This window comes from Scyliorhinus torazame, chromosome 8, assembly GCF_047496885.1.
Source record: "Scyliorhinus torazame isolate Kashiwa2021f chromosome 8, sScyTor2.1, whole genome shotgun sequence".
Classification (NCBI taxonomy): Eukaryota; Metazoa; Chordata; class Chondrichthyes; order Carcharhiniformes; family Scyliorhinidae; genus Scyliorhinus; species Scyliorhinus torazame.
In genome coordinates, this window is record NC_092714.1 from 107844676 (window position 1) to 107870392 (window position 25717).

Below are 25717 nucleotides of genomic sequence, written 5' to 3' on the forward strand. Positions count from 1 at the left end.
TGAAATACTAAATTTAAATCCAGTGGCACCTTTCACAAATCAAGGGGAAAAAATAGTATATCATTCAATTGCAAATTGTATATGAAAGGGACGATGCTAACTACTAACAATAACAAAAAATATAATTAACTTAAGAAATATGACATAAATAAAAATGAAAGACAATGGGCCAGATTGGGCTTAATGACTGATCAAATGTCTCAAAAGAGCACATGTTCATCCAACCAGTGATTAAACTTAAGAATATGGATAATACTGGGAAAGGTAAACAAATCAAAGTCTTTCAGTTGCTGAATATTCCCTTTTTCAACCAAGAGCTTTGTTACATGTGGGAAGTTGCTTATCATCCTGTCACTTGTATCATAGCACTTCAAGAGCATGTTGGTGACTAAGACCTAATCATGAATAAAGTTGACATATTTAATAAATTCAATAACATGTCAGTAGTCTTCTTAAATAACCATGTTATGTCATCATAAAATGCATGACAATGTCCAGTAACATTCAATACAAGACAATTTCTCCAGGTATTGTTAACTAATGAATGGTAAGTTATAATGGTCCTGTATTTTTTTGAGAGAGGTAGGTGTACACTTGTCCACATTTTCTCAAGAACTAGTGTTTCTCCAATAAGGATATGAGTGACGGCTCAGCTACCTGTTCTCACTTGCATCTCTCCCACCCCCACTAATTACTTGCTCTGCAGCCAGTTATACTGCTTATGAAATTTAACGGGATGTAGTTCTGGTGATTATTGTTGGCTGCCTGAGCACTCCAATGCTGCTTAGCCACGTTAGGCAATCGCAATAGGAAGACCACTAATCTGCATGGGCTTTGCAGCTGCATCTCCAGAATCCGCCTGCCCAATGCCACCAGAAAATGCTACCCCTGTCCTCCACTGGGTAAGGTGAGAGGGGTTCCTCAGGCCCAAACCTGGCCCTGAGCCATGTCCCATTTGGTTACCTGTGTAAGGGGTCAATCAAATTTTACCATACATTGTCAGTCCAGGTCAAGCACCAAATCTAAAGCTGGACAAGTTTTGACTCAATTTATGAATAAAAAGATGACTGTTCACCTGAAACAGAATCTTCAAAAAAAGAAGTGGAAGGAGAGAATTTGGTGATAGTAGATGTACTGTGCGAAGAAACTGCAGGGGTATAATAGGGTTGCAGCACAACTTTGCCAATACTCTCATATTTGCTTGAGTTATTTGCTGAAAAGAATACAAAACATTATTAACAACAATCCATTCATTGTTTATTTTAGAATCAGGAAAAGCTCATGATTTATTTGGCGGATGGATAGCACCATGTATTAACACATTGCAAGCAATAGATAGAAACTCTGGAGTATCTGTCTTTTATAAAACACCCGACTTATAGTTTTTAAAACTTTCAAATTATGAGGGAACAAACTGACTCACTCACAATGTCCTTACACTTAACGGAGTTAATTTCTTTATACCCACAATTACGGATTCAACATGGTGTTATGATTCCAGCTCAGTAATTACTTCTTTGTTTTGTTTAGAGACGTGGATGAACAGAGCCATGCCAACAGAACAGGACTGCCAATCAACATTTAACAAAAGGATAAAACATTTTATTAAACAAGGAAAGATTAACTATAATACATTATTCCTTCCCTATACCATTACTATTATATACAGGTTTATAAGGATTGCACAAGGTACAAAATACATCTTATATTCTAATGTTCTCATTTAGTACACAGCCTATATGAACCAATAGGTGAAATGTGGTCAAACACACCACACTCTGAAATCAATTGACAGATGGCAGCCAACAACTTCTATGGATTTCTCATCAAATCCTCCTAGATGCTTGTCACACCGTGAGCCAACTGGTCTCACTGGAATTCTGGCTTTCATATGAGGATTTCGAATCACCACTCTCAAAGAACACACTTTGGAACCATCTCTCATACAAGGCTTTCTCTAAAGATGCTTTCACCAAGGATGCACATTCAAGATTTCAACTTCACCTTTCAGTATTTCTTTATCCTGGATGGACTCATGCATTCCAGCTTCTACACAATTTCTCAGGTATCCAGCCATGCCAACAGAACACTATTCCTTCACAGGCTGTATGAAGGTATCACCAGCCTTAGGATTACTTCAGGGGCGTCATTCTCCGCCGGCGGGAGTCTCCGTTTTGCCGGCGCCGGGGGGGGTTTCCCGACGGTGTGGGGCTGCCCCACAATGGGAAACCCCATTGACCGGCCGGTGTTACGGAGACTCCCGCCGGCCGGTCGGGGCAGAAATGTGGCGGGGCGGGTAGGAGAATTTCGCCCCAGAAGTCTGGCCTCTCGCTAAATGACTTCTCCAGGCCTGCACCTTGAAGCTCTATCTTTAACTGGGAGCTTCTCTCTGCTCCTTTTTTTTTAACTTCAGTGAACAGTATCTTGTTCCAATTCTGGTTCTTTGGTCTTTGACTTAAGTTTTCCTGATTTATGTTCTTTAGCTTCTGAGACTTGCTTTCTGCTCCTTTATTGTCCTGCTGGCAGCTTCTGTTCTTTTGGTAAATCTGCTTTCTGCAGTTCCCTTCCTTATGCCCAGCTTTGCTGGTTCTAGCTTACAACAAAAGCGAAAGTGCTTGCTGTCCTGGGGTGAACCTCTGGTTGCTAAAGAACAATTACTTTTTTTTAAACCTGTAATTGCTTTTGCATAGGAAATGCTTAATTAAAATGCAGGAAAAGTGAAAGTAAACTATAGATTTGCAGACACCTATATTTATCATGAAGCTAAACTAAAGTTTTAACCCTTCTTAGCACTACAGAAACACATCTTAAGCTTAAACTTCAACCTTATTTCTAATACACAAAATACAAATATAAATTGTTTAAAATGTCTCTATAATGGAAAAATTAAAATGGGTACAGAAAATGATTACAGATCTAAAAAGTCAGAAAAAAAAATTAATTAATAATAAAAAAAACAGCAACTATTTTGTTACTGTACCCAGAAAATCATCTCTTCGATGTTACCTAGCACTAGAATGCTCAGATATGTTACTTTACTTTCAGCAACATACGTTTTACCAATATCTAGCCCAAATATGCTATTAACTGGTCATTAAAAATCCCAGAAGTGGCCAACTCCTGTAGTTGCAGATTCTTCTCCCGATTCTCAGTCGGGCTTTCTCTCTCAGAGATCTCTTTCTGACAATTAGCAGGGTCTTTTTTCTTCAAGTGCAGCCTTCAAGACCTCATTTTTTTTCAGTTTTCTCTTTCTGTTCACACGCTTCCTTCTCCCATTTGTCACTTAACTTCTGTTTTATTAACATCTGATTTTGTAGGTATTGAACCTCAATGAGATGATGTTCCCAGTTCTCTCTTTCTTCACTTTTAGTCCTTTTAACAATTAGTTGACCACAACCTCCTGATCACTAGTAGCTTTTGTGCTGCTTTCCTCAATTTATTTTCTTAACCTGCTCTTTTTCATCATTTTAAAACTGTTTTTAGCAAACCAGGCGGCAGGTAGTGCTTCATATCCACTGTTCTGCCTCAAATATCTGGGGGGGCTTTTGCATAGGATCATTCAAACCCATCACTCATTTAAAGGTGACTTCCTTGCCATATTCTTAGTTTCTAAATGACTTAAGGTTCACCTCTTTAAATTTGAGTGGGCCATTCTTCTTAATGCAACTCAAGCAAGGCTGACAATTAGATGTAGGAGTTTCTATCTTTACAAAAGAACACTGGGCGCGATTCTCCGCTTCCCGCGACTAAGTGCCCACGCCGTCGAGGTTCATGACGGCGCGAAACGGCCCCGATCTCGACCGATTCAGGGCCCGAAAATGGGCTAGGATCGGGGCCGCGAGAAACTCGGGGGGCATGTCACTAATGCAGCGTCGTCAGCGCGCGCCGGGCATTGGCGCCGCATAAAAGCGGCGCCACGTCATCCGCCGCCTAACTGGCGTCACCCACGCATGCGTGGTTGCCGTCCTCCCCGAGGCCGCCCTGCAAGAAGATGTCGGATGGATCTTATGGGGCACGGAGGAAAGGAGGTCCTCCTACAGAGAGGCCGGCTCACCGATCGGTGGGCACCGATCGCGGGCCAGACCCTTTTTGAGTGCAACCCCGGTGAAAGAACCCTCCTCGCCCCCCCCCCCCCCAGCGTTCCCACGCTGTTCCTGCCGGCAGCGATCAGGTGTGGATGGCGCCAGTGGGAAGCCGTCGCTTTGGGCAGGCCGCTCGGCCCATCCGGGCCGGAGAATAGAGGGTGTAGCGGAGAATCGCCATTTTGGGTGTCCCGGGCGATTCTCCGGCCTGCACCGCGCAAAACTCGATGGGGCCGTTCCCGCCGCTTGGGTGCATCGCAGAGGGCGTCGGACCGGCGTCGCAGGGACAAATGGCGCGCCAGGCGATTCTCCAAACCGGCGCGGGAGGGGAGAATCGCGCCCAACATCTCCAGTTCTTTTAACCCGCAAATTACAAGAAAACGCATTGGCCTGTAAATTCCTTACGGGTCCACACATGCGCAGCGTGACAACTCGGAAGTGCGGATGCACGGGCATGTGCACTGGAAGTATGCGCAATTCAAACTTCCAGCCTGCTTTTATTTTTGACAGATAGAACTTAAGCACTGCTCTGGACCTCCTGCATTAAAAATCCAGCGACAGCACTAACTTGGTCAACTTGCCCCGATGTGAGGTACGTTTTAACATTTTTATATTTGCACTTTTATTTCTCGGTCCAGGATCATCGAGCATAGGCAGGAGACGTTATAGCCATTTCTTTGGTGGATTAATGTATTTTATTATTATTGATTAGCGTTTATAAACATGTTTAAAGACTTCCGGTGGTGGCCATGGAGTGAACGGTCACACATTCAGCAGCTCTCACCTTAGTGGTCTTTTAATGGCTTTTAAGCTGGATTTTTCTGGAAATTTCTCAACATAAGTTAATTAAAGCGAGAGGAAAAGGAGGTGACCCCCAATTTATGGAATCGTGTTCAAATAAGAGTCGAGAAAAAAAAAAGATGAGTGAAAGCAAGGCTCAGAGGTCAGCGAGTGCAATGGCAACAAGACAAAGCTCGTCCATGCCAGCTCAATGGACGATGGAGCAATGGGTCGAGTACCTGGATGAGAAGTACGCCCTGCATCTTAAGGAGTGTGCAGAAGACATGACCCAGGCAATAGCCTCGATTAAGGAGATGGTCGACTGGGGGGAGGAGAAAATGACGACCCAGGGACAGGAGATTCAAAAGTTGCAGGAGCTGGCAACTGAACTGCGATGGCTTTGGAAATTAGCATTCGACAGGACAGCCAGAAACGGCTGCTGGAAAAGGTAGAAGACCTGGAGAACCGGTCTCGCAGGCACAATATCCAAATCGTCAGTCTGCTAAAAGGAAAGGAGGGATCAGATGCAGGTACATATGTGGGGAAGATATTGGAGAAGATGGTCCGGGCCGATGTGTTTGACAAGCCGCTGGAGGTGGACCGGGCACATAGGGTGCCTGTGCGTAAGCACCAGGGTCGTGAGCTCCCGAGGGCCATGGTGATGAGGCTACATAGATTTCTTGACAAGGAGTGCGTTACGAAGCGGGCCAGGTAGACAAAATGATGCATGTGGAACGAATCAGAGATCCGGGTGTACAAAGACTGGGGTGCAGAACTCGCAAAGAGGAGAGCAAGTTTCAACAAAGTTAAGGCGGCCCTGTTTGCAAAAGACATTGAATTTGGACTGCTATGCCTGGCTCGTCTTTAGGTGATCTACGAGATTCTGGAGCTGTACTTTAACTCACCAGAAGATGTGGCTACTTTCATGAAAGACAATAATCTGACTTAAGGACTTTTAAATTCAAACTGTGGTGGACTGAGTTTGGGGGAAGGGAAATGCGGGGAGAGAGAAAAATAGTTCTGCATTTTGTTTTGTCTTGTTTAAAATTTCAGTCTTTTAATTCTGTGAGTTAAGTCGCGATGTTCTGGAAGAAAAGGATTTTTCTTGTGTAATTTGATTTTGATTTATTGCTTTATGACTGGGTTACAGAGAGAAAACTTCCAAGTTGCGACGGGGGGGGGGGTTCTTTTTCTGTAGGAAAGATGGTTGATTCTTGCATGCATAATTTTGCTTAAGCTGCTTGAAGCTTCTTCTATTGTGTTTGATTCTGTTAGAAGGTGATGGGACTGATAAGAATTGGTTAAAGGGGGAGGGGTTGGCCTTGTTGCCTGTGGGTTGGGGGATGATTTGTTTGTTTTTAGGGATTGTTGTTACTGTGTTGAGTGCTTGTGTTATGTTTAGGGGAGATAGAATCTGGCAGATGGCAGGTTTCTTGGCGCCAGAGGGTGAGCTGCTGGGCTAGCTGGATATCTGATCCACGGGAGCAAAGTAGGGGGAGAGCTGAGGAGAGACAAAGTGGGGGGGGGGGGGGGGGGTGGAAGGATTGCTTACAGGAAAGGGACAACTAGAAGACTGGAGATGGAGATCAGATGGTGGTCGCTGACGAGGGGGGGACCAGTGAGGTGCGGAACATGGGCTAAGAGCTGGGCTAAGAGCTGGCCGAGGAAAGGTCATGGCTGATCGACAGGGGAGGGGGGCAAGAGCCCCCCCCCCACCACCAGACTGGTTGTGTGGAATGTTCGTGGACTGAATGGGCCGGTCAAGAGAGCCCGTGTGTTCGCACACCTGAGACAGTTAAAAGCGGACGTGGCCATGTTACAGGAGACACACTTGAAGCTGGGAGACCAAATTAGATTAAAGAAGGGATAGGTCGGGCAAGTGTTTCATTCGGGACTGGACATTAAAACAAGGGGGGTGGCTATCCTGATTAACAAAAGGGTGACATTCGAGGTGGGGAGGATAGAGGCAGACTCGGGAGGCAGATTTGTTATGGTTAGCGGGAAGCTAGAGGGAATGGCAGTGGTGCTTGTGAATATATATGCACCAAACTGGGATTATGTTGCGTTTATCAGGAATTCGCACCGGCTGGTTATGGGGGATGACTTTAATATGGTCCTGGACCCGAGATTGGACCGGTCGCGTGCTAGGTTGGGCAAACTATCAGCAATGGCGAAGGAACTGCGGGTGTTCATGGAGGGGTGGATCTGTGGAGATTTGAGAGGCCAAGGAGCAGGGAATATTCATTCTACTCCCATGTACATAAGGCATACTCCAGGATAGATTTTATCGTGCTAGATAAAACACTGTTAGCAGGGTTTGAGAACACTGAGTACTCAGCAATTGAGGCTTCATATCACGCACCACATTGCATAGACCTACGGGCAGGCACGGGAATGTCCCAACACCCACAGTGGAGACTAGATACAGGGCTGTTAGCGGATGAGGAGATCTGTGAGCGAGTGAGGGAGGCCATTCGGAGGTACATAAAGATCAATGACACGGGAGAGACTGCAGCTTGGGTAGTCTGGGAGGCACTGAAAGCGGTTATTAGAGGGAAACGTATTTTGATTCAAGCCCACAGGGATAAAACTGAGCGGTTTGAGCTGGACAGGTTGGTAGGAGAAATCGAACAGGTGAACAGGAGATATTCGGAGTCCCCAAATGAGGAGCTCCTGAAGGAGCGTCAGAGGCTTCAAATGGAGTTTGGGTTCCTAGCCACAGGTAAGGCGGAGGAGGGTCAGCTGAGGAGGGTAAAAGGTGCAATATATGAACATGGGGAGAAAGCTAGCAGGATGCTGGCGCATCAGCTGAGGAAACAGGAGGTGACGAGAGAAATAGGGAAAATAAAGGATATGAGGGGGAAGATGGTGATGGACCCGGGGGCGGTGAATGACGTGTTCCGTGAATTTTATAGCCGGCTATATGAGTTGGAACCCCCGGTTGGGGAAGAGGGCATGAAGCGATTCCTGGGGAGGCTAGAGTTTCCAAAGGTAAATGAGGAGCTGGTGGAGGCCCTGGGGGGCCCGGCCGATTGGATTGGGGAGGTGATAGATGGACTGGGGGTGATGCAATCGGGTAAAGCTCCGGGACCTGACGGATTCCCAGTGGAATTTTAAAAGACGTTCTCTGGGTTACTGGGGCTGCTCCTGGTTATGGCTTTTAATGAGTCCAAGGAGCTTGGAGTACTCCCCCCAATGTTATCACAGGCTTCAATCTCTCTCATCCTGAAGCGAGACAAGGATCCGGAGAGCTTTGGATCATACAGGCCACTTTCCCTCTTGAATGTAGATGCCAAACTATTGGCAAAGATCCTGGCCACTCCTTTCGAGGATTGTGTCCCAGAGATAATTGGGGAGGATCAGACGGGATTTGTAAAGAGCAGGCACCTAACATCCAACATTAGACGGCTTCCTAATGTAATAATGATGCCAGCGGACGGGCGCGAGGTTGAGGTGGTAGTTGCCATAGAAGCAGAGAAGGCTTTCGACCGGGTGGAGTGGAAGTACCTACGGGATATTTTAGGCTTGGGTTTGGGCAGGGATTTGTGGAGTGAGTCCGGTTATTGTACCAGGCCCTGGTGGCAAACGTAAAAAACTAACCGAGTTCGGTCGGAATACTTTACTCCATGTCGGGGGACAAGGCAGGGATGCCCACTCTCACCATTACTGTTTGCCCTGGCCATAGAGCCCTTAGCAATGGCCCTGAGAGCAGCGAATGTCTGGCAGGTATAGTGAGGGGGGGGGGGGTGTAATTGAAAATATGGAAAGATATGTGATTTGATGTCACTTGAAACATGGAAGTCTGGCAATACCTGATCTAAGAGAAACATGAGAGAATATAGGGAAAAAACACACGAAGGGTTAACAGCAGCTGCCAGGAGAGGATTGTAAAATGCAATCAGGCTTGGTCAAACAGGCTTAGCAAACAAAACAGCAGATCTTTCAAGTCACAATCAAGTGAATCTTTAGTATAAAGCTAAAAGCAATACTTCACACCTTCATTGAAGTCAAGTAAGCAGCTGGAAAAAAATGGATAACATTTTCAGTCGAATTAGGTGATAAATGTTTAAAACAGGCAGGTCTATCAAGTCATAACCAAGTGGATTTTAGCATACAGCTAAAAGCAATGTTTCACACCTTCATTGAAATTAACTATCTTAGTAAGCAGATGGAAAAGAATGGATAAAGGTTGAGTTGAATTAGGTGACAATTATAGGTGTGAAGCTCTGCTGAAATCAGGTAAATTAAAGAAAACTGGAGACAACCTGTCTACAAGAACACAAATTAGACCCAAATCAAAGTCAAAATTATGAGCTGGGGACACAATTCGAAAATAAATCTATAGAAATTACAGGAATCAAAATTCACACCCCTCTTGAAATCAAAGGAACTTTGAACATCACAAAGGAAACAATGTAATCAGATCTATGGGCTGAGGTCATGCCCAAAATAAATACTTAGTCGTGTTAGAAAAATTCAGATTAAAGGTACCTTTTACAATCCAAGTGAAATAAAAGTTACTTTACAATAAAGTCATAAAAACTTAGTAACTGTTAGAAAAATATATAAACCCTGAGAAGCAGAGAGGGAAAGAAGCAGAGAAGGAACAAGAGAAGCAAGCAGAGTCAGCTTACAGTCAGCTCGGTCATGGGACAGAGCAAAGCAGCCGAGCTAAAACAGCAAATACATCTAAGGAAGACCAGAATTTAAAGAGGAGGCAGATTCAGCTCAGAGACAGCCAGCAGAGCCAGCTCTCAGCTCGGTACATGGGAAAGATAGGACATAGCAACCGAGCTAACCAGCGAATACATCCAAAGAAGACCAGATTTAAAAAGATTGATTGTCAAGTTGGGCCTGAAGGTCCCTTCCACCAACCAGAAAGATCCAGAAGCAAGAGTTTTTAACTTACTGTAAAGACAGTGATTGTGTCTTTTAAAAGAAAAAAAAATATTATAATAAAATAACTTAAAAGTTTTAACCTGAAACAGTGGTTATTACAAAAGTCTACTTTACTTACTTAGCAATGCGGGACCCAGGATCGATGCTACTAAGTGGTAAGTAGATGAAATCTTCTGTGAAGGTATGGGTTATACCGGGGGGGGGGGGGGGGGGGATAACTTGAAAACATAGTTTGACCTGAATAGCACCCACTGAAGCCTGAATAGCACCCACTGAAGGAGTCAGGGAGTGAGAATCCCTGTTCACCATTTAGAATGTCGGCCCTTTTTGGTATAGGGGGACTTCTAAGAATAGTGGTGAGTTTTCAATAACAGGTGGAACACAGGGTCTCTCTCTATGCGGACGATTTGCTGCTTTATGTCACAGACCCGGTGGGGGGGATGACCGAAATCATGGAGGTATCAGGAGAATTTGGGCGATTTTCAGGCTATAAGTTAAATATGGGAAAGAGCGAGATGTTCATGATCCAGGCATGGGGGCAGGAAAGGAGGCTGAAGTAGCTACCTTTTAAAGTGGTTGGGAGGAGATTTAGGTATCTGGGGATTCACGTGGCTAAGGATTGGGGGTAGCTTCACAAGTTAAATTTGGGCAAAGCAGTGGATCAAATGAGAAGGGATTTCCGTAGATGGGACATGCTCCCACTGACGCTGGCGGTGAGGGTTCAGACGGTGAAGATGACGGTCCTTCCGAGACTGCTTTTCTTTTTTCAATGTCTCACATTTTTTGGCCCAAAGGCTTTTTTCAGAAGTATGAATGTGGCGATATCGAGGTTTGTATAGGTGGGGAAACCCCAAGAGTAAAGAGGACACTCCTAAGGGCAGCACAGTAGCATTGTGGATAGCACAATTGCTTCATAGCTCCAGGGTCCCAGGTTCGATTCCGGCTTGGGTCACTATCTGTGCAGAGTCTGCACATCCTCCCCGTGTGTGCGTGGGTTTCCTCCGGGTGCTCCGGTTTCCTCCCACAGTCCAAAGATGTGCAGGTTAGGTGGATTGGCCATGATAAATTGCACTTAGTGTCCAAAATTGCCCTTGTTGCTGGGTGGGGTTACTGGTTTATGGGGATAGGGTGGAGGTGTGGACCTTGGGGAGGGTGCTCGTTCCAAGATCCGGTGCAGACTCGATGGGCCGAATGGCCTCCTTCTGCACTGTAAATTCAATGAAACTCCTGGAACAGATCAGCGGAGAGGGGGGCTTGACTCTCCCGAGCTTTATTAACTATTACTAGGCGACCAACCTATCAATTGTCAGGAAGTGGGTAGTGGGGGAGGAGTTGGTCTGGGAGCAGATGGAGGCAGCATCCTGCAAAGGTACGAGTCGGGAGGCTTACTGACGGCGCCCCTGCCGTTCGCGCCGGCTCAGTACTCTACAAGCCCTGTTGTGGTGGCGGCCCTAAGGGTGTGGGGGCAATGGAGGCAGCATATGAGATTGGAGGGGGCGTCAGTGTGGTCACCGATCTGTGACAATCACCGGTTTGGCCCGGTGGGGCTGGATGGGGACTTTAAGATATGGCAGCGGGCAGGGATTGAGCGGTTTGGGGATCTATTCATCCAGGAGGGCTTTCTGACCTTGGAGACATTAGAGAAGGAGTTTGATTTGCCGGGTGGGAACGGGTTTCGGTACCTTCAAGTGCGGGACTTTGTACGGAGGCAGATTCCAAGCTTTCCTCTCCTCCCCCTGAGGGGACTACAGGATAAGGTGCTGTCAAAAACAGGGGTTGGAGGTGGGAAGGTTTCGGAGATATACAGGGAAGTGATAGAGTGGGAAGGGGCCCCTATCAGAGAGGTGAAGAGGAAGTGGGAAGAGGAGCTAGGAGGGGAGCTGGAAAGAGAACTGTGGGAAAAAGCCTTGAAAAGGGTAAATGCATCCTCGTCTTGTGCTAGACTCAGCTTGATTCAGTTCAAGATCGTCCACAGGGCCCACAAAACGGTAGCCTGGATAAGTAGGTTCTTCGAGTAGGTGGATTCTAAGGACAGATGTGGACGGTGTGGGGGTAGCCCGGCCAACCATGTTCATATGTTTTGGGCATGTCCGAAACTGAGGGAATTCTGGGAGTGATTTGCGGATGTTATGTCAGAAGCCCTGGAAGGTAGGGTAACTCCGAGTCCAGAATTGGCAATATTTAGGGTGTTGGAGGATCCATGTGCACACAATGCTGCCTCCCACGATGGCTTTGGGTCAAAATCCTGCAACTCCCTTCCTAACAACATTCTGGATACTCTTTTAATTTTAAATATGGTTCTTCGAATTTTTTCAAAGAAATCAACACAAACAGAACAAAAGATTACAAGAAATCACAATCAAACATAAAAGTTTAAAAAACACATAACATATAACAGAGGGTGAATGTGGTAAACCACTGTTAGTGTATTATATGTATTGTGGTAAACTGTTACTGTACTACATGTATTGTGGTAAACCACTGCCTGAAGACTCCGCCTCCCCTCGGGCTCGGTATAAAGGTGGCTGAACTCCAGCCCTGCCCCAGTTCGGGAACAGTGGCCAGGAGGCTTTCTGTTTAGCTTATTAAAGCCACAGTTTCGTTCACGACTCGTCTTGTGTTAATTGATGGCACATCAATTTTATAAGCTAAACTTTTAAGATGAATTCATCACTCAAGCCTGATCGCCTGGAGCTGGACCCACAAGCAGCCAATGCCACTGCGACATTCGAGCACTGGCTAAGCTGCTTCGAAGCTTACGTTGGATCCTCCACCGACGATGTCACCGACCTCCAAAAGCTTCAAATATTCAACGCACGGGTGAGCCCGCAAGTCTCCTTCAGAGACGCACCCTCGTATACGGAGGAGATAATGCTGCTGAAGGGACAGTGCGTAAAGGCAGTAAACGAGGTGTACGCCAGACACCTCCTTGCCACTAGGCGACAACGCCCCGGAGAATCACAAGCCGAATTCCTGCGTGCCTTGCGGGTACTCGGCTGGCACTGTGCTTGCCAGGTGGTCTCGGCTGTCCAACACACGGGGCTGCTGATCAGCCTATGTCGAGGGCATTGAATCCAATTACATCCGCCAGCATTTGCTAGAAGGGGGTACACTCGGCCTTCCAGAGACAGTGCAGCTCTCAAACCCGCTGGAAGTGGCTTTCCAGAGCATGGAGGTCTACGCCTCCGACCAGGCGGCACCCTCGTAGACGTCGTGGGCGCCGCCATCATCTGACTCGAGTGCGGCGCAAGCCTGTGCCGCGCAGCAGCCCGCCAACGCCGGAATCCCTCCTCACCCGGTCGTACGCTGGCCGCCGCTGCCTCCGACTGGCCCACCCACCACCTTCCGAAGCTCGCTTCCATCACACTCGACCAGTCTCGACCTCATCATCTCACAAAATCCACGATGACCGTCTGGATCAACGGGCACAAGACGGCCTGCCTCTTCGGCTCTGGGAGCACAGACAGCTTTATCCACCCAGATACGGTAAGGCGCTGCTCCCTCCCAATTTTGCCCGCGACCCACAAAATCTCCCTGGCTTCCGGATCACATTCCGTAGAAATCCGGGGCTACTGTGTCGCGACCCTTTCGGTACAAGGCATAGAGTACATCAACTTTAGGCTTAATGTCCTCCCCCATCTCTGCGCTGCCCTATTACTGGGGCTTGACTTTCAGTGCCACCTCCAAAGCCTTACCTTAAAGTTCGGTGGACCCCTGCCCCCCTCATTGCCTGTAGCCTCGCGACCTTTAAGGTCGCCCCACCCTCGCTCTTCACTAACCTCACCCTGGACTGTAAGCCCGTCACCACTAGGATCAGACGATACAGTGCCCGGGACAGGGCCTTTATCAGGTCGGAGATCCAGCGACTCGTACGAGAGGGGATCATTGAGGCTAGTACCAGCCCCTGGAGAGCCCAAGTGGTGGTCGTCAAGACTGGGGATAAGCACCAGATGGTCATTGACTACAGTCAGATCATCAACCGGTACACGCAGCTCGATGCGAACCCCGTCTCCCGCATATCTGACATGGTCAATCAGGTTGCGCAGTATTGAGTGTTCCCCACAGTTGACTTGAAGTCCGCATGCCACCAGCTCTCTATCCGCCCAGAGGACCGCCAATACACTGCCTTCGAGGCAGATGGCCGCCTCTACCACTTCCTCAGGGTTCCCTTCGGCATCACCAATGGGGTCTCGGTCTTCCAGCGAGAAATGGACCGAAAGGTTGACCAGTGCGGGCTGCGGGCCACGTTCCCGTACCGAGATAATATCACTATCTGCGGCCATGACCAGCAGGACCATGACGCAAACCCCCGGCATTTCCTCCACACTGCTAAGCTCCTTAACCTCACATACAATAAGGAGAAATTAGTTTTCCGCACAACCCGCCTAGCCATCCTTGGTTACGTTGTGGAAAACGGAGTCCTAGGGCCCGACCCCGACTGCATGCGCCCCCTCCTGGAACTTCCCCTTCCCCACTGCCCAAGGCTCTGAAGAGATGCCTGGGGTTCTTCTCTTATTATGCCCAGTGGATCCCCAATTATGCAGACAAGGCCCGTCCACTCATTAAATCCACCATTTTTTCCCTGACGGCTGAAGCCCGCCTGGCCTTCAACCGCATCAAGGCAGATATTGCCAAAGCCGCGATGCACGCTGTGGACGAGTCCATTCCATTCCAGGTGGGCAGGCCCGTGGCTTTCTTCTCCCGTACCCTCCATGCCTCCGAAATTCGACACTCCTACGTTGAAAAGGAAGCCCAAGCCATTGTAGGGGCTCTGCGACATTTTAGGCATTATCTGGCCGGCAGGCGATTCACTTTCCTCACTGACCAACGGTCGGGTGCCTTCATGTTTAATAATACACAGCGGGGCAAAATCAAGAACGACAAGATTCTGAGGTGGAGAATCGAACTCTCCACCTACAACTACGATATCTTGTACTGACCTGGGAAGCTCAATGAGCCCCCAAATGCCCCATCCAGTGCACAAGTGGACCGACTACGGGCCCCTCACAATGACCTCTGTCACCTGGGGTGTCACCCGTTTTTTTCATTTTATCAAGGCTCGCAACCTGCCTTACTTCATCGAGGAGGTCAGGACCGTAACCAGGGACTGCCAGGTCTGCGCGGACTGCAAACCTCACTTCTATCGGCCAGACAGAGCACACCTGGTAAAGGCCTCCCGCTCCTTTGAGCGCCTCAGCATCAACTTCAAAGGGCCCCTCCCCTCCACTGACCGTAACGTGTACTTCCTCAACATTGTTGACGAGTACTCACGAATCCCCTTTGCCATCCCATGCCCTGACATGACCTCTGCCACCATCATCAAGGCCCTGCATGGTCTTTTCACCTTGTTCGGTTTCCCCACCAACATCCATAGCGATCGGGGTTCCTCCTTCATGAGCGACGAGTTGCGTCAGTTCCTGCTTAGCAAGGGCATCGCCTCAAGCAGGACGACCAGCTCCAAGCCCCGGGGAACGGACAGGTGGAGAGGGAAAACGCGACGGTCTGGAAGGCCGTCCTTCTGGCCCTACGGTCTAGAAGTCTCCCAGTCTCCTGCTGGCAGGAAGTCCTTCCCGATGCGCCCCACTCCATCCGGTCGCTCCTGTGCACTGCCACCAATGAGACCCCTCACGAACGTATGTTTGCCTTCCCTAGGAAGTCCCCTCTGGAGTCTCGCTCCCGTCCTGGCTGACAGCTCCAGGGCCTGTCCTCCTCTGGAAGCATACGAGGAGTCATAAATCGGATCCCCTCGTCGAGATAGTCCTGCTCCTCCATGCCAACCCACAATATGTCTACATGGCACATCATCATAGGCGGCAGGACACAGTCTCCGACCGGGATTTGTCACCTGCAGGTTCCCCAGCGACCATCACCACCACCCCTGACCCTACAGCGTCTCCCTCCACCACTACCCGGCTACTTCAAGATTTGGCACCCGCAGGCCCACTGGCGACCATCACCACCACCCCCGCCCCTACACCGTGCTCCCCTCCACCGACGCAACTACTAGGCGAAGAAGAAGACAACACACTCCCAGGCGCGCAGGTCTCGACACCAGTGTACACACCACAGCTGGGACTGAGGCGATCATGACGGAAGGTCAAAGCCCCCGACAGACTCGACCTTTAAGTCCACTTCACCCCCGCTGGACTCTTTTTTTAAATAGAGGGTGAATGTGGTAAACCACTGTTAGTGTATTATATGCATTGTGGTAAACTGTTACTGTACTACATGTATTTTGGTACAACCACTGATTGATGGCTCCGCCTCCCCTCGGGCTCGGTATAAAGGTGGCTGACCTCTTGCCGTGCCCTACTTCGGGATCAGTGGCCAGGAGGTTTTCTGTTTAGCTTATTAAAGTCACAGTTTCGTTCACTACTCATCTTGTGTTAATTGATGGCACATTACTGACAGTGACTAACTCCTTAAAAAAGGAAATAAATGGCTGCCATCTTAGATAGAACCTCTTCACCGGGCCCCTGATGGTGAATTTGACCTTCCTCAAGTGTAGGAATGACGGGCGGGATTCTCTGCGAACCGGCGGGGCGGGACACTCCGGCGCCGAGGAGTGGCGTGAACCACTCTGGCATCGGGCTGCCCCGAAGGTGCGGAATTCTCCGTACCTTCAGGGGCTAGGCCGGCGCCGGAGTGTTTGGCGCCGTGCCAACCAGCGTGGAAGGGCTTTGTGCCACACCAACCGGCGGCGAAGGGCCTCCTCCGGCCAGCATGAGTTGATAAATAAGGAATTGGGGAGAGAAATCGGAAGACATTGAAAGAAAAAGAAAAACCTCAGGAGCACATTCATTTTAATAGTTTGAATCCTACCCACCAAGGATAGAAGAAGGTTGTTCCACCTCTGCAAATCTATTTTAACACTATCAACCAGGGTTGTGTAATTCAGCTTATGAAGTGAGGCGCAGTTGTGGGCCACCCAGACCCCCAGATAGCAAAAGCCCATATTATAAAGGCGAAAAGGTAACTTCCCCAATTGGGCTCGCCTCCCAGGGGAGTTAATGGGAAACATTCACTCTTGCCTAAATTCAATTTGTACCCAGAGAAGGAGCTGAAGGTGTTAAGCAACTTCATTTGCCATTGATGGAGGGGGCTGGGTCTGTAATATAACGGACGAGGTGATCTGCGTAGAGGACACGCGATGCTCCATGCCATCCCCACATATAGGCATCCACTGACTGGATGATCAACGCTATAGGAAGTGGCTCTATTGCCAAGGCCAACATGAGTGGAGAAAGTGGGCAGCCCCGCCTAGTGCCTCGATGCAAGGGAAAATAATTAGGGTCTAAAGTATGAACACTGGCAGTAGGGGCATTCTATAACGGGTGAACTCAGGAAGCAAATTTCTGACCAAATCCAAACCTCCCAAGAATCTCAAATAAATTCTCCCATTCCACTCTATCAAATGCATTTCCAGCATTCAGAGATACTAAGCGTTTCACGATGGCGTGAACGGGCAGCTGGGAGTACCGATTCTGGCCCCTACAGGGGGCCAGCATGGCGCTGGAGCGGTTCACGCCGCTCCAGCCTCCCATCCTGGCGTGAACTGTGCGCCGCGCCAACCCGTGCATGCGCAGTGGCACCGGCGTCAACGAGGACATGCGCAGTGGCGCCGGCGACAACCCGCGCAAGCGCAGTGGCCTCCCTCAACGTGCCGGCCCATACGCAACATGGCGCGGGAGTTCAGGGGCCGGCGCAAAATAAATTAGGCCCGGGGAGCAAGAGGCTGGGCCGCCGATCAGTGGGCCCCGATCGCGGGCCAGGCCCAATCGGAGGCCCCCCCCCCCCCCGGGTCGGAGCCCCCCCCCCCCCCCCCCCCCACCCCCACAGGACCCCCCCCCCCCAACCCTGCGCGCAGAGTTCCCGCCAGTTGCGATCAGGTGTGGACGGCACTGGCGGTACTCTGCCTTTTTAGAGCGGCCGCTCGGCCCATCCGTGCCGGAGAATCGGCAGCCTGGTTGCGTAGAGTGGCCCGCGACCGGCGCTGCGCCAAACGCGCCTGCGCCAATGGCGCTGATTCTCCACTGCGCGGAGAATTGCGTGCCGGCGTCGGGGCAGCATGGCGCGGTTGCGGGGATTCTCCGGAGCGGGGCTGGGAGAATCCTGCCCACTATCACGTCAGGTTTGGGTACAGGGGACGTTTATTGGCCGACAATTGTCAGTCTTTCACAAAGCCTGTTTGATCCTCCAAAATTATATTTGGGAGGCAAAGCTCCAACCGAAGCACCAACACCATAGCGAGTAGCTTGGCGTCTGAGTTCAAAAGTGAGATAGAATGATCTGAACCACAATCTGTTGGGTTGTTGCCCCTTTTAAGAAGAAGAGAAATAGAGGCTTGGGTGAGGGTCAGAGGGTTAAACATGTCCAACAATAAAGGTCCAAGCAGCTCTAAGAACCTCTTGCAAAATTCAATCAGAAAGCCATTCGGATCAGGGGCTTTGCCAGACTGCATCAGCCAATACATTTTAAAATCTCATCGGGGCGTAACGGGGAGTCCAACTCACTGCTCCTTTCCACCTTAACATTTGGGATGGGTAGACTGTCCAGAAAGTCAGACATGACCGATTTATCTGCAGGGGGCTCCGATCCATAAAGATCACAGTAAAAGGATTTTTAAAACGCATTGACCTGGGAAGGGGCAGAAACAAGGTTGCCATCAAATTTAGTACCTGAGTGATCTCTCGAGAGGCGGTTTGACGTTTGAGTTGGTGAGCCAGAAGACGACTGGTCTTCCCCTGTACTCATAGAAAGTGCCCCTGGAGTGTTGTAACTGACGCACTGCCCTGCTACTCAAACTGCCCTGTACGTTTTTCCTACTTGCCAATAGCTCTGAAGTAGGATCAAGTGAGTACTGGTGATCCACCTCTAGAATGGAATCCACCAGCCTCTGCTGCTCCAACTTGGTTGACTTTAACATATATGCTCTGCAAGAGATAACATCCCCCTGAGGACTGCCTTAAGAGCCTCCCACAATGAGGAGGGGAGATTGAATCTGACCCGTTAGACTTTATATAGTTGTGGAAGTGGACATGCCTTACAAACTTTTTTTATCAGCTGACAATGTAGTATCTAATCTCCAGGGTGGAGGTTGGCGGAGCCAGACTCGAGCAACATATCAATAAAGTGCAGGGGCATGGTCTGAAATAACAGTAGCTGAGTACCCAGCCGCCACCACCAAAGGAGGTAGAAACCCCTCTCCCCATCTGAGTCACAAAAGAAGACAAAGCCCTGGCCATCCCCGATGGAACAAGAGATTTAGGCTTGGAACAATCCAATCTAGGGTCCAAAACACAATTCAGGTCCCCACCTGAAATAAGTTAATTTAACTCGAGGGAGGGAAGCCAGTATGGAGTTAATAAAATTTGTATCATTCTAGTTGGGACATAAATATTGGCCCATGACAACCGGAGTGTTCAACAAGGAGCCACAAACAAAATCATATCAACCATTGGGGTTGGTTATAATTGGACAGGGGGAAAACTGAACTCTTTTGATAATTAGGATCGCCATACCTCTCGCCCTGCCATTGAAACCGGAATGAAAAACCTGCCCAACCCACCCCTTGCATAGCCAGATCTGATCCCTGACACGCGAGTGGGTCTACTGCAAAAAATAATCATCAGAGTTTAAGCTCTTGAGATGGGCAAATGTCCTTGACCTCTTCGCTAGGCCATTGAAACTTCTCATGTTCCAGGGTCACCAAATGAACTGGATGTCTCCCACCACCCCTTAATCCGGAGTCAGTCATTCCATCAAGAGTGGTTAACCAAGAGACACTGAAAAGGTAAAGCAAAATGATCCACCCAAGATGGGCACCAAGCCAAGTCAGAAGACTAGACAAATATAAACCAACAGACACCATCAGCGAACAACCCCACCCCGTCCCAAAAAACCCATTGTTATTGAGTTTGACCACATCCAAAAGCAAATAAAAGCGGGGCAAACATAGATTCACCCTAAAACTAAAACCTACATTTAACAAAACCAAATAAAACAAAAGCTCTACGCTCATTTTCTAAAAAACTGCTATAATGAGCTGTAGCGAACCCTCATTAACTCTTAATTAAATCCACATTAACTCTTACCAACTTTTACAGATGCACCACAGAAAGCATCCTATCTGGCTGCATCACAGCCCAACTCGGCCCAAGACCGCAAGAAACTTCAGAGAGTCGTGAACACAGCCCAGTTCATCACACAAACCTGCCTCCCATCCATTGACTCCATCTACACCCCCCGCTGCCTGGGGAAAGTGGGCAGCATAATCAAAGACCCCTCCCACCCGGCCTACTCACTCTTCCAACTTCTTCCATCGGGCAGGAGATGCAAAAGTCTGAGAACACTCACGAACAGACTCAAAAGCAGCTTCTTCCCCGCTGTCACCAGAGTCCTAAACGACCCACTTGTGGATGACCTCATTAACACTACACCCCTGTATGCTTCACCCGATGCCGGTATTATGTCGTTACATTGTGTATCTTGTGTTGCCCTATTACGTATATTCTTTTATTTCCTTTTCTTTTCATGTACTTAATGATCTGTTGAGCTGCTCGCAGAAAAATACTTTTCACTGTAGCTTGGTACACGTGACAATAAACAAAATCCAATCCAAATCCAAACCCACTTCCGTTAACTAACTCCCCAGTTAGCAGGAAGACTCCCAACTAGAGAAAAATAGATTTTTTTTAAATTTAAACATTTAAGTTGCTTGCCCCACTAGCGACTAAATATTGCACTGAACAACAACATTGAAAAAAAGGAAGGAAACCATATAGTATTATAAAGAACAAAACCCCATATAGTAGAGAACCTCAAATAAAACCCAAAACAATAGGAATACAACCCGAACAAGAACAAGAAAAAACAAGAAACACAAACAATACGACATGCCTGTCGAGAGAGCCATAAACAAAATTACAGAGAGCCCAACGTGTGCCTTTTACCAAAAGAGTCCGCATCACCCAGCACATCAAAAAAATTGTCTTTTTCCTCAAACGTGACTAAGGCGAGCTGGGTAGACCATCCCAAACATAACTCCACTCTTGTAGAGGACGGCCTTTACTGCATTAAACGCAGCTCTTCTTTTCACCAACTCCACGCCCATGTCCTGATATAGCCAATTAGAGTGGCCTTCCCACTTGAAAACGTGGTGTTCCCTTGCTCATCGCAGGACCCTCTGTTTTTCCTCAAAGCTGTGGAATCTCACAATTACCGCACGCAGTGAATCTTCAGCAGAGATTTTGGTCGAAGTGAGCGATGGGCCCAGTCTAATTCAGGCGGGGATGCAAATCCACTCTCACCCATTATTTTGAGGAACATGTCCGAGAAATATTCCATGGGGGTAATGCCCTCTATCCCCTCCGGCAAACCCACAATCTGGGTGTTCTGCCTTCTGGACGTGTTTTCTAGATCATTCAACTTGGCTCTTCGCAATCTATTCATTTCAGCTATCGAAGTCAGACTAGACTCCAGCGCGGCAATCCAATCACTATTGTCCAATAAAGCTACCTCTATATTCTTAATCGTAACTCCATAGACTTCAACGGTCTCCCTAATATTTCCCAGAGCCAATCGAATAGGGCCAAGGCCTCTTCGATTGATCTTTTAAGCTCCTACGAGATGATTTGTCAGTGCTTCTCAAATTCTTTCACCAAGAAGTTTGTGGGAACCTTGGCCGTTAGTGGAGTGGACAGAAAGAAAGAAACTGATTCCTCTATCTTACTTCCCGTTGAGCTCTGAGAGGCTTCAAGACTGCGCAACAAGATCAAAGTTTTCTTATCTTTGTTTTTCAAGGCATCTCAGAAAAGAGAGGACTCTAACCAATAACTATCATACGTTTCTAAGGAATAAACTACTCCTTGTGCTAAGAAAAAGGGCAAAAAGATCAGTTCTCTAACCAGAGCCACCTCGTCTGCGTCTTCTCCCTACATTCTGCCACCATAAGTCCCAGCATTCTGGATGTTCTTATAACACATGGACTGCAGCAGTTCAAAAAGGCAGCTCTCCACCAACTTCTCAAGGGCAATTTGGCACAGTCAGCAGCACCCATTTTCCATGAACAAATAAATAAAACAAAAAACAAAGATGGACAGGTCATGAGCCACCCCAAATCTACAAAATCTGCTTGGAGAAATTTCTAGCACTGTTTCCAGAATTTTCGATGTTTGTTTATTTACTATTGCAGATTTCTTTTGTGCAACTGATGGATTAATTGCAATGGATGTAGATTGATGCATGATTTTTAACATAGACAGAAAAAGTGTGGAAATAATCAAAGGTTGATCCCCGTCACAGCTATTCAAGACTTCTCTGGGTGTAATCTTTGAAGTTATTTGTGCAATATATTTTGTTGGAAACGATAGATGTAAAATCTCCTGGTTTCAGAAATGGAGATATAAAAGTGACATAAATAAGGTTTGTGGAATGTATTAACTCATGAGAAATTAGGGCTTGTAATGTAAGCGAAGTAGCTGTATATATGGACCTTTGGCTTTGATTTTTATGTCATCATTGGCTACAGGAATAGTGCCAGAGGACTGGAGGATAGCAAATGTGGTCCCTCTGTTCAAAAAGGGGAGCAGAGACAACCCCGGCAACTATAGACCGGTGAGCCTCCGGTCTGTAGTGGGTAAAGTCTTGGAGGGGATTATAAGAGACAAGATTTATAATCATCTAGATAGGAATAATATGATCAGGGATAGTCAGCATGGCTTTGTGAAGGGTAGGTCATGCCTCACAAACCTTATCGAGTTCTTTGAGAAGGTGACTGAACAGGTAGACAAGGGTAGAGCAGTTGATGTGGTGTATATGGATTTCAGCAAAGCGTTTGATAAGGTTCCCCACTGTAGGCTATTGCAGAAAATACGGAGGCTGGGGATTGAGGGTGATTAAGAGATGTGGATCAGAAATTGGCTAGCTGAAAGAAGACAGAGGGTGGTGTCTGATGGGAAATGTTCAGAATGGAGTTCAGTTACAAGTGGAGTACCACAAGGATCTGTTCTGGGGCCATTGCTGTTTGTCATTTTTATCAATGACCTAGAGGAAGGCGCAGAAGGGTGGGTGAGTAAATTTGCAGACGATACTAAAGTCGGTGGTGTTGTCGATAGTGTGGAAGGATGTAGCAGGTTCCAGAGGGATATAGATAAGCTGCAGAGCTGGGCTGAGAGGTGGTAAATGGAGTTTAATATAGAGAAGTGTGAGGTGATTCACTTTGGAAGGAATAACAGGAATGCGGAATATTTGGCTAATGGTAAAGTTCTTGGAAGTGTGGATGAGCAGAGGGATCTAGGTGTCCATGTACATAGATCCCTGAAAGTTGCCACCCAGGTTGATAGGGTTGTGAAGAAGGCCTATGGAGTGTTGGCCTTTATTGGTAGAGGGATTGAGTTCCGGAGTCAGGAGGTCATGTTGCAGCTGTACAAAACTCTGGTTCGGCCGCATTTGGAGTATTGCGTACAGTTCTGGTCACCGTATTATAGGAAGGACGTGGAGGCTTTGGAGCGGGTGCAGAGGAGATTTACCAGGATGTTGCCTGGTATGGAGGGAAAATCTTATGAGGAAAGGCTGATGGACTTGAGGTTGTTTTCGTTGGAGAGAAGAAGGTTAAGAGTAGACTTAATAGAGGCATACAAAATGATCAGGGGGTTAGATAGGGTGGACAGTGAGAGCCTTCTCCCGCGGATGGAAATGGCTGGCACGAGGGGACATAGCTTTAAACTGAGGGGTAATAGATATAGGACAGAGGTCAGAGGTAGGTTCTTTACGCAAAGAGTAGTGAGGCTGTGGAATGCCCTACCTGCTACAGTAGTGAACTCGCCAACATTGAGGGCATTTAAAAGTTTATTGGATAAACATATGGATGATAATGGCATAGTGTAGGTTAGATGGCTTTTGTTTCGGTGCAACATCGTGGGCCGAAGGGCCTGTACTGCGCTGTATCGTTCTATGTTCTATGTTCTATATTACCGAGAATAGATCAATTGGTACATGAAGTTAAATTAAGTTCCGTAAAGAGGATATGATGTTTCATTAGATACCTTTGTTGAAATGTCAGTGACAATTTAACTTAACAAGAAGCAAAATACTGCTGATGCTGGAAATCCTAAATGACAACAGGAAATGCTCGACAGGTCAGGCAACATCGAAGAAAAATAACTCAAGTTATGACCCTTCATCAGCACAGTAATTTAACTGAATTCTAATACCATTAAAGCTCTCTGGGTTATTTTTCTTGAAACTTTTGTGCCGGTCTTTCTTGGGCTTCAACTACCAAGGCCCTAAGTTTGGAATTCTCTCACTAAACCTCTCCACTTTGCTCTCTCTATTTCCTCCATTTAAGGTGCTCCATAAAACCTAGCCCTTTGACCAAACTTTTGGTTATCAGCCCAAATATCTCCTTGCGTAGCTCACTAACAAATCTTCTTTCATAGAAGATTCTCTTGTGAAGCACCCTTGGATAATTTGCTTTGTTAAAGGAGCCATATAAATACAAGTTGCTATAGTTTAAGTAATTTATCATAATCAAATAAAATTATGCGCTTCTGGTTGCAGTTATTGTCAAGGAGAAGCATGGTTTGCGAACAAGCCACAAGACAAGATGAGCTGAAAAATAAAATAAAGCCAAATTCTGTTCCAATAAAATTAGGTGGGCACATCTAATTTTTTGTAACCAGTATGTGTAAAATAGATATACAGAACATGCAGAGCATTTAAATTTAATCATTTTGTAGCAAGTATCAGTTTTGGCTTTGGGCGAATGTAAATTGCATTTTAAATCAACTACAGTCAAACAATTTTGTATTAATTTGGTTCTATAAAAGTGCAACTTTATGAACACTTACCAGTTTTGAGGACAATATGTTGGTCTGCACTATGAAGGGCTATATATCTATATGTAGTCAATAGGCAACTATCTGCAGATGCTGAAACTGGTAACTTGAACCTAGGTCAGAATAATGGTAGAGTTCATCGGCAGCATTACACAATAAATCAATCTATGAAAAGAAAACTATTAATAATTAAGCGTGCACATCTTATCCAACTTGGGTAAAGCACAATCTCTCCCAAAAGTTGCTACAATGCAAATTTACAAGATTAGGATCAATAGATGTTTAATAGATGAAGATATCATGAAATTTGAAGCAACTGGGTAACTGGGAATGAGGTCCAAATTTAGCCATTATCTACTCAAATGGTGGAACAGGTTTGAGGGATTGAATATCCTGTTCTTGCAATTCCATGAACTGTGAATTAGTGTCTCCCCATGTTTCACAGCAGGCACCTGACAGATTGGCCCGAAACTAGTTACAAAGGAAGGAAATGGGACTACAGGATGGTACTGCTGAAAATTACATTCCAAGTGCTCTATATCTGCCAAATACTCACAAGGATGAACAGTCCCCTCTCTCTCCCACCCATTAATCATTCCCACAAGGTGCAGCAGCCATCTTTTGCAAAGCCACCAGTATAGGTTAGCTATCTGGAGCAATTGTGAGACAATCACATTCAGGTTTTTGGAGATCTTCAAGTTATTTATTCTTTGATGTATTTACTTGTTTAAGTAACTGAGTAATTTTCATCCTAAATGCACTCCATCTCTTTATTGGAATCGAGGGAATCCTGAGGCAGAACAAATTTGATTGGCAGAAACGAGAGGGTAACATTCACATAGTTGAACAATACAAAATGAAGCATTGTCATCCAGAAGTTGATACGGGATCTGATCTTCATGTATACTTTTCTAATTACCATGAAATTGTCACGAAATACAGCAGACTCCATAAAAGTGGCAGGTATATAATAATCCATCAGAGACATGCAAATAGTTTCTCAAGATAATAGTTCAATTTTGAAAATTAAAGAACATTTTTTACTACGGATTTCAATACCTGGAACAATGGTTCTTGGATCAGTTAATTTACATACATTAAAATTCAACAACTGTTTCA

The 25717-nt window shown here is 47.0% G+C and overlaps 1 protein-coding gene across 1 annotated transcript in view; it reads right to left on the reverse strand.

The window, feature by feature from the left end:
• The window catches only part of LOC140428025 (cilia- and flagella-associated protein 47-like), a 1060448-nt gene that overhangs the window by 749710 nt on the left and 285021 nt on the right, over positions 1-25717 (reverse strand). The window contains exons 28-29 of the mRNA XM_072513997.1: positions 24611-24711; positions 1076-1213 (exon numbers count right to left, since the gene is read on the reverse strand). Coding sequence (XP_072370098.1) covers positions 1076-1213; positions 24611-24711 — 239 coding nt within the window. The remainder of the gene's footprint in view (positions 1-1075; positions 1214-24610; positions 24712-25717) is intronic.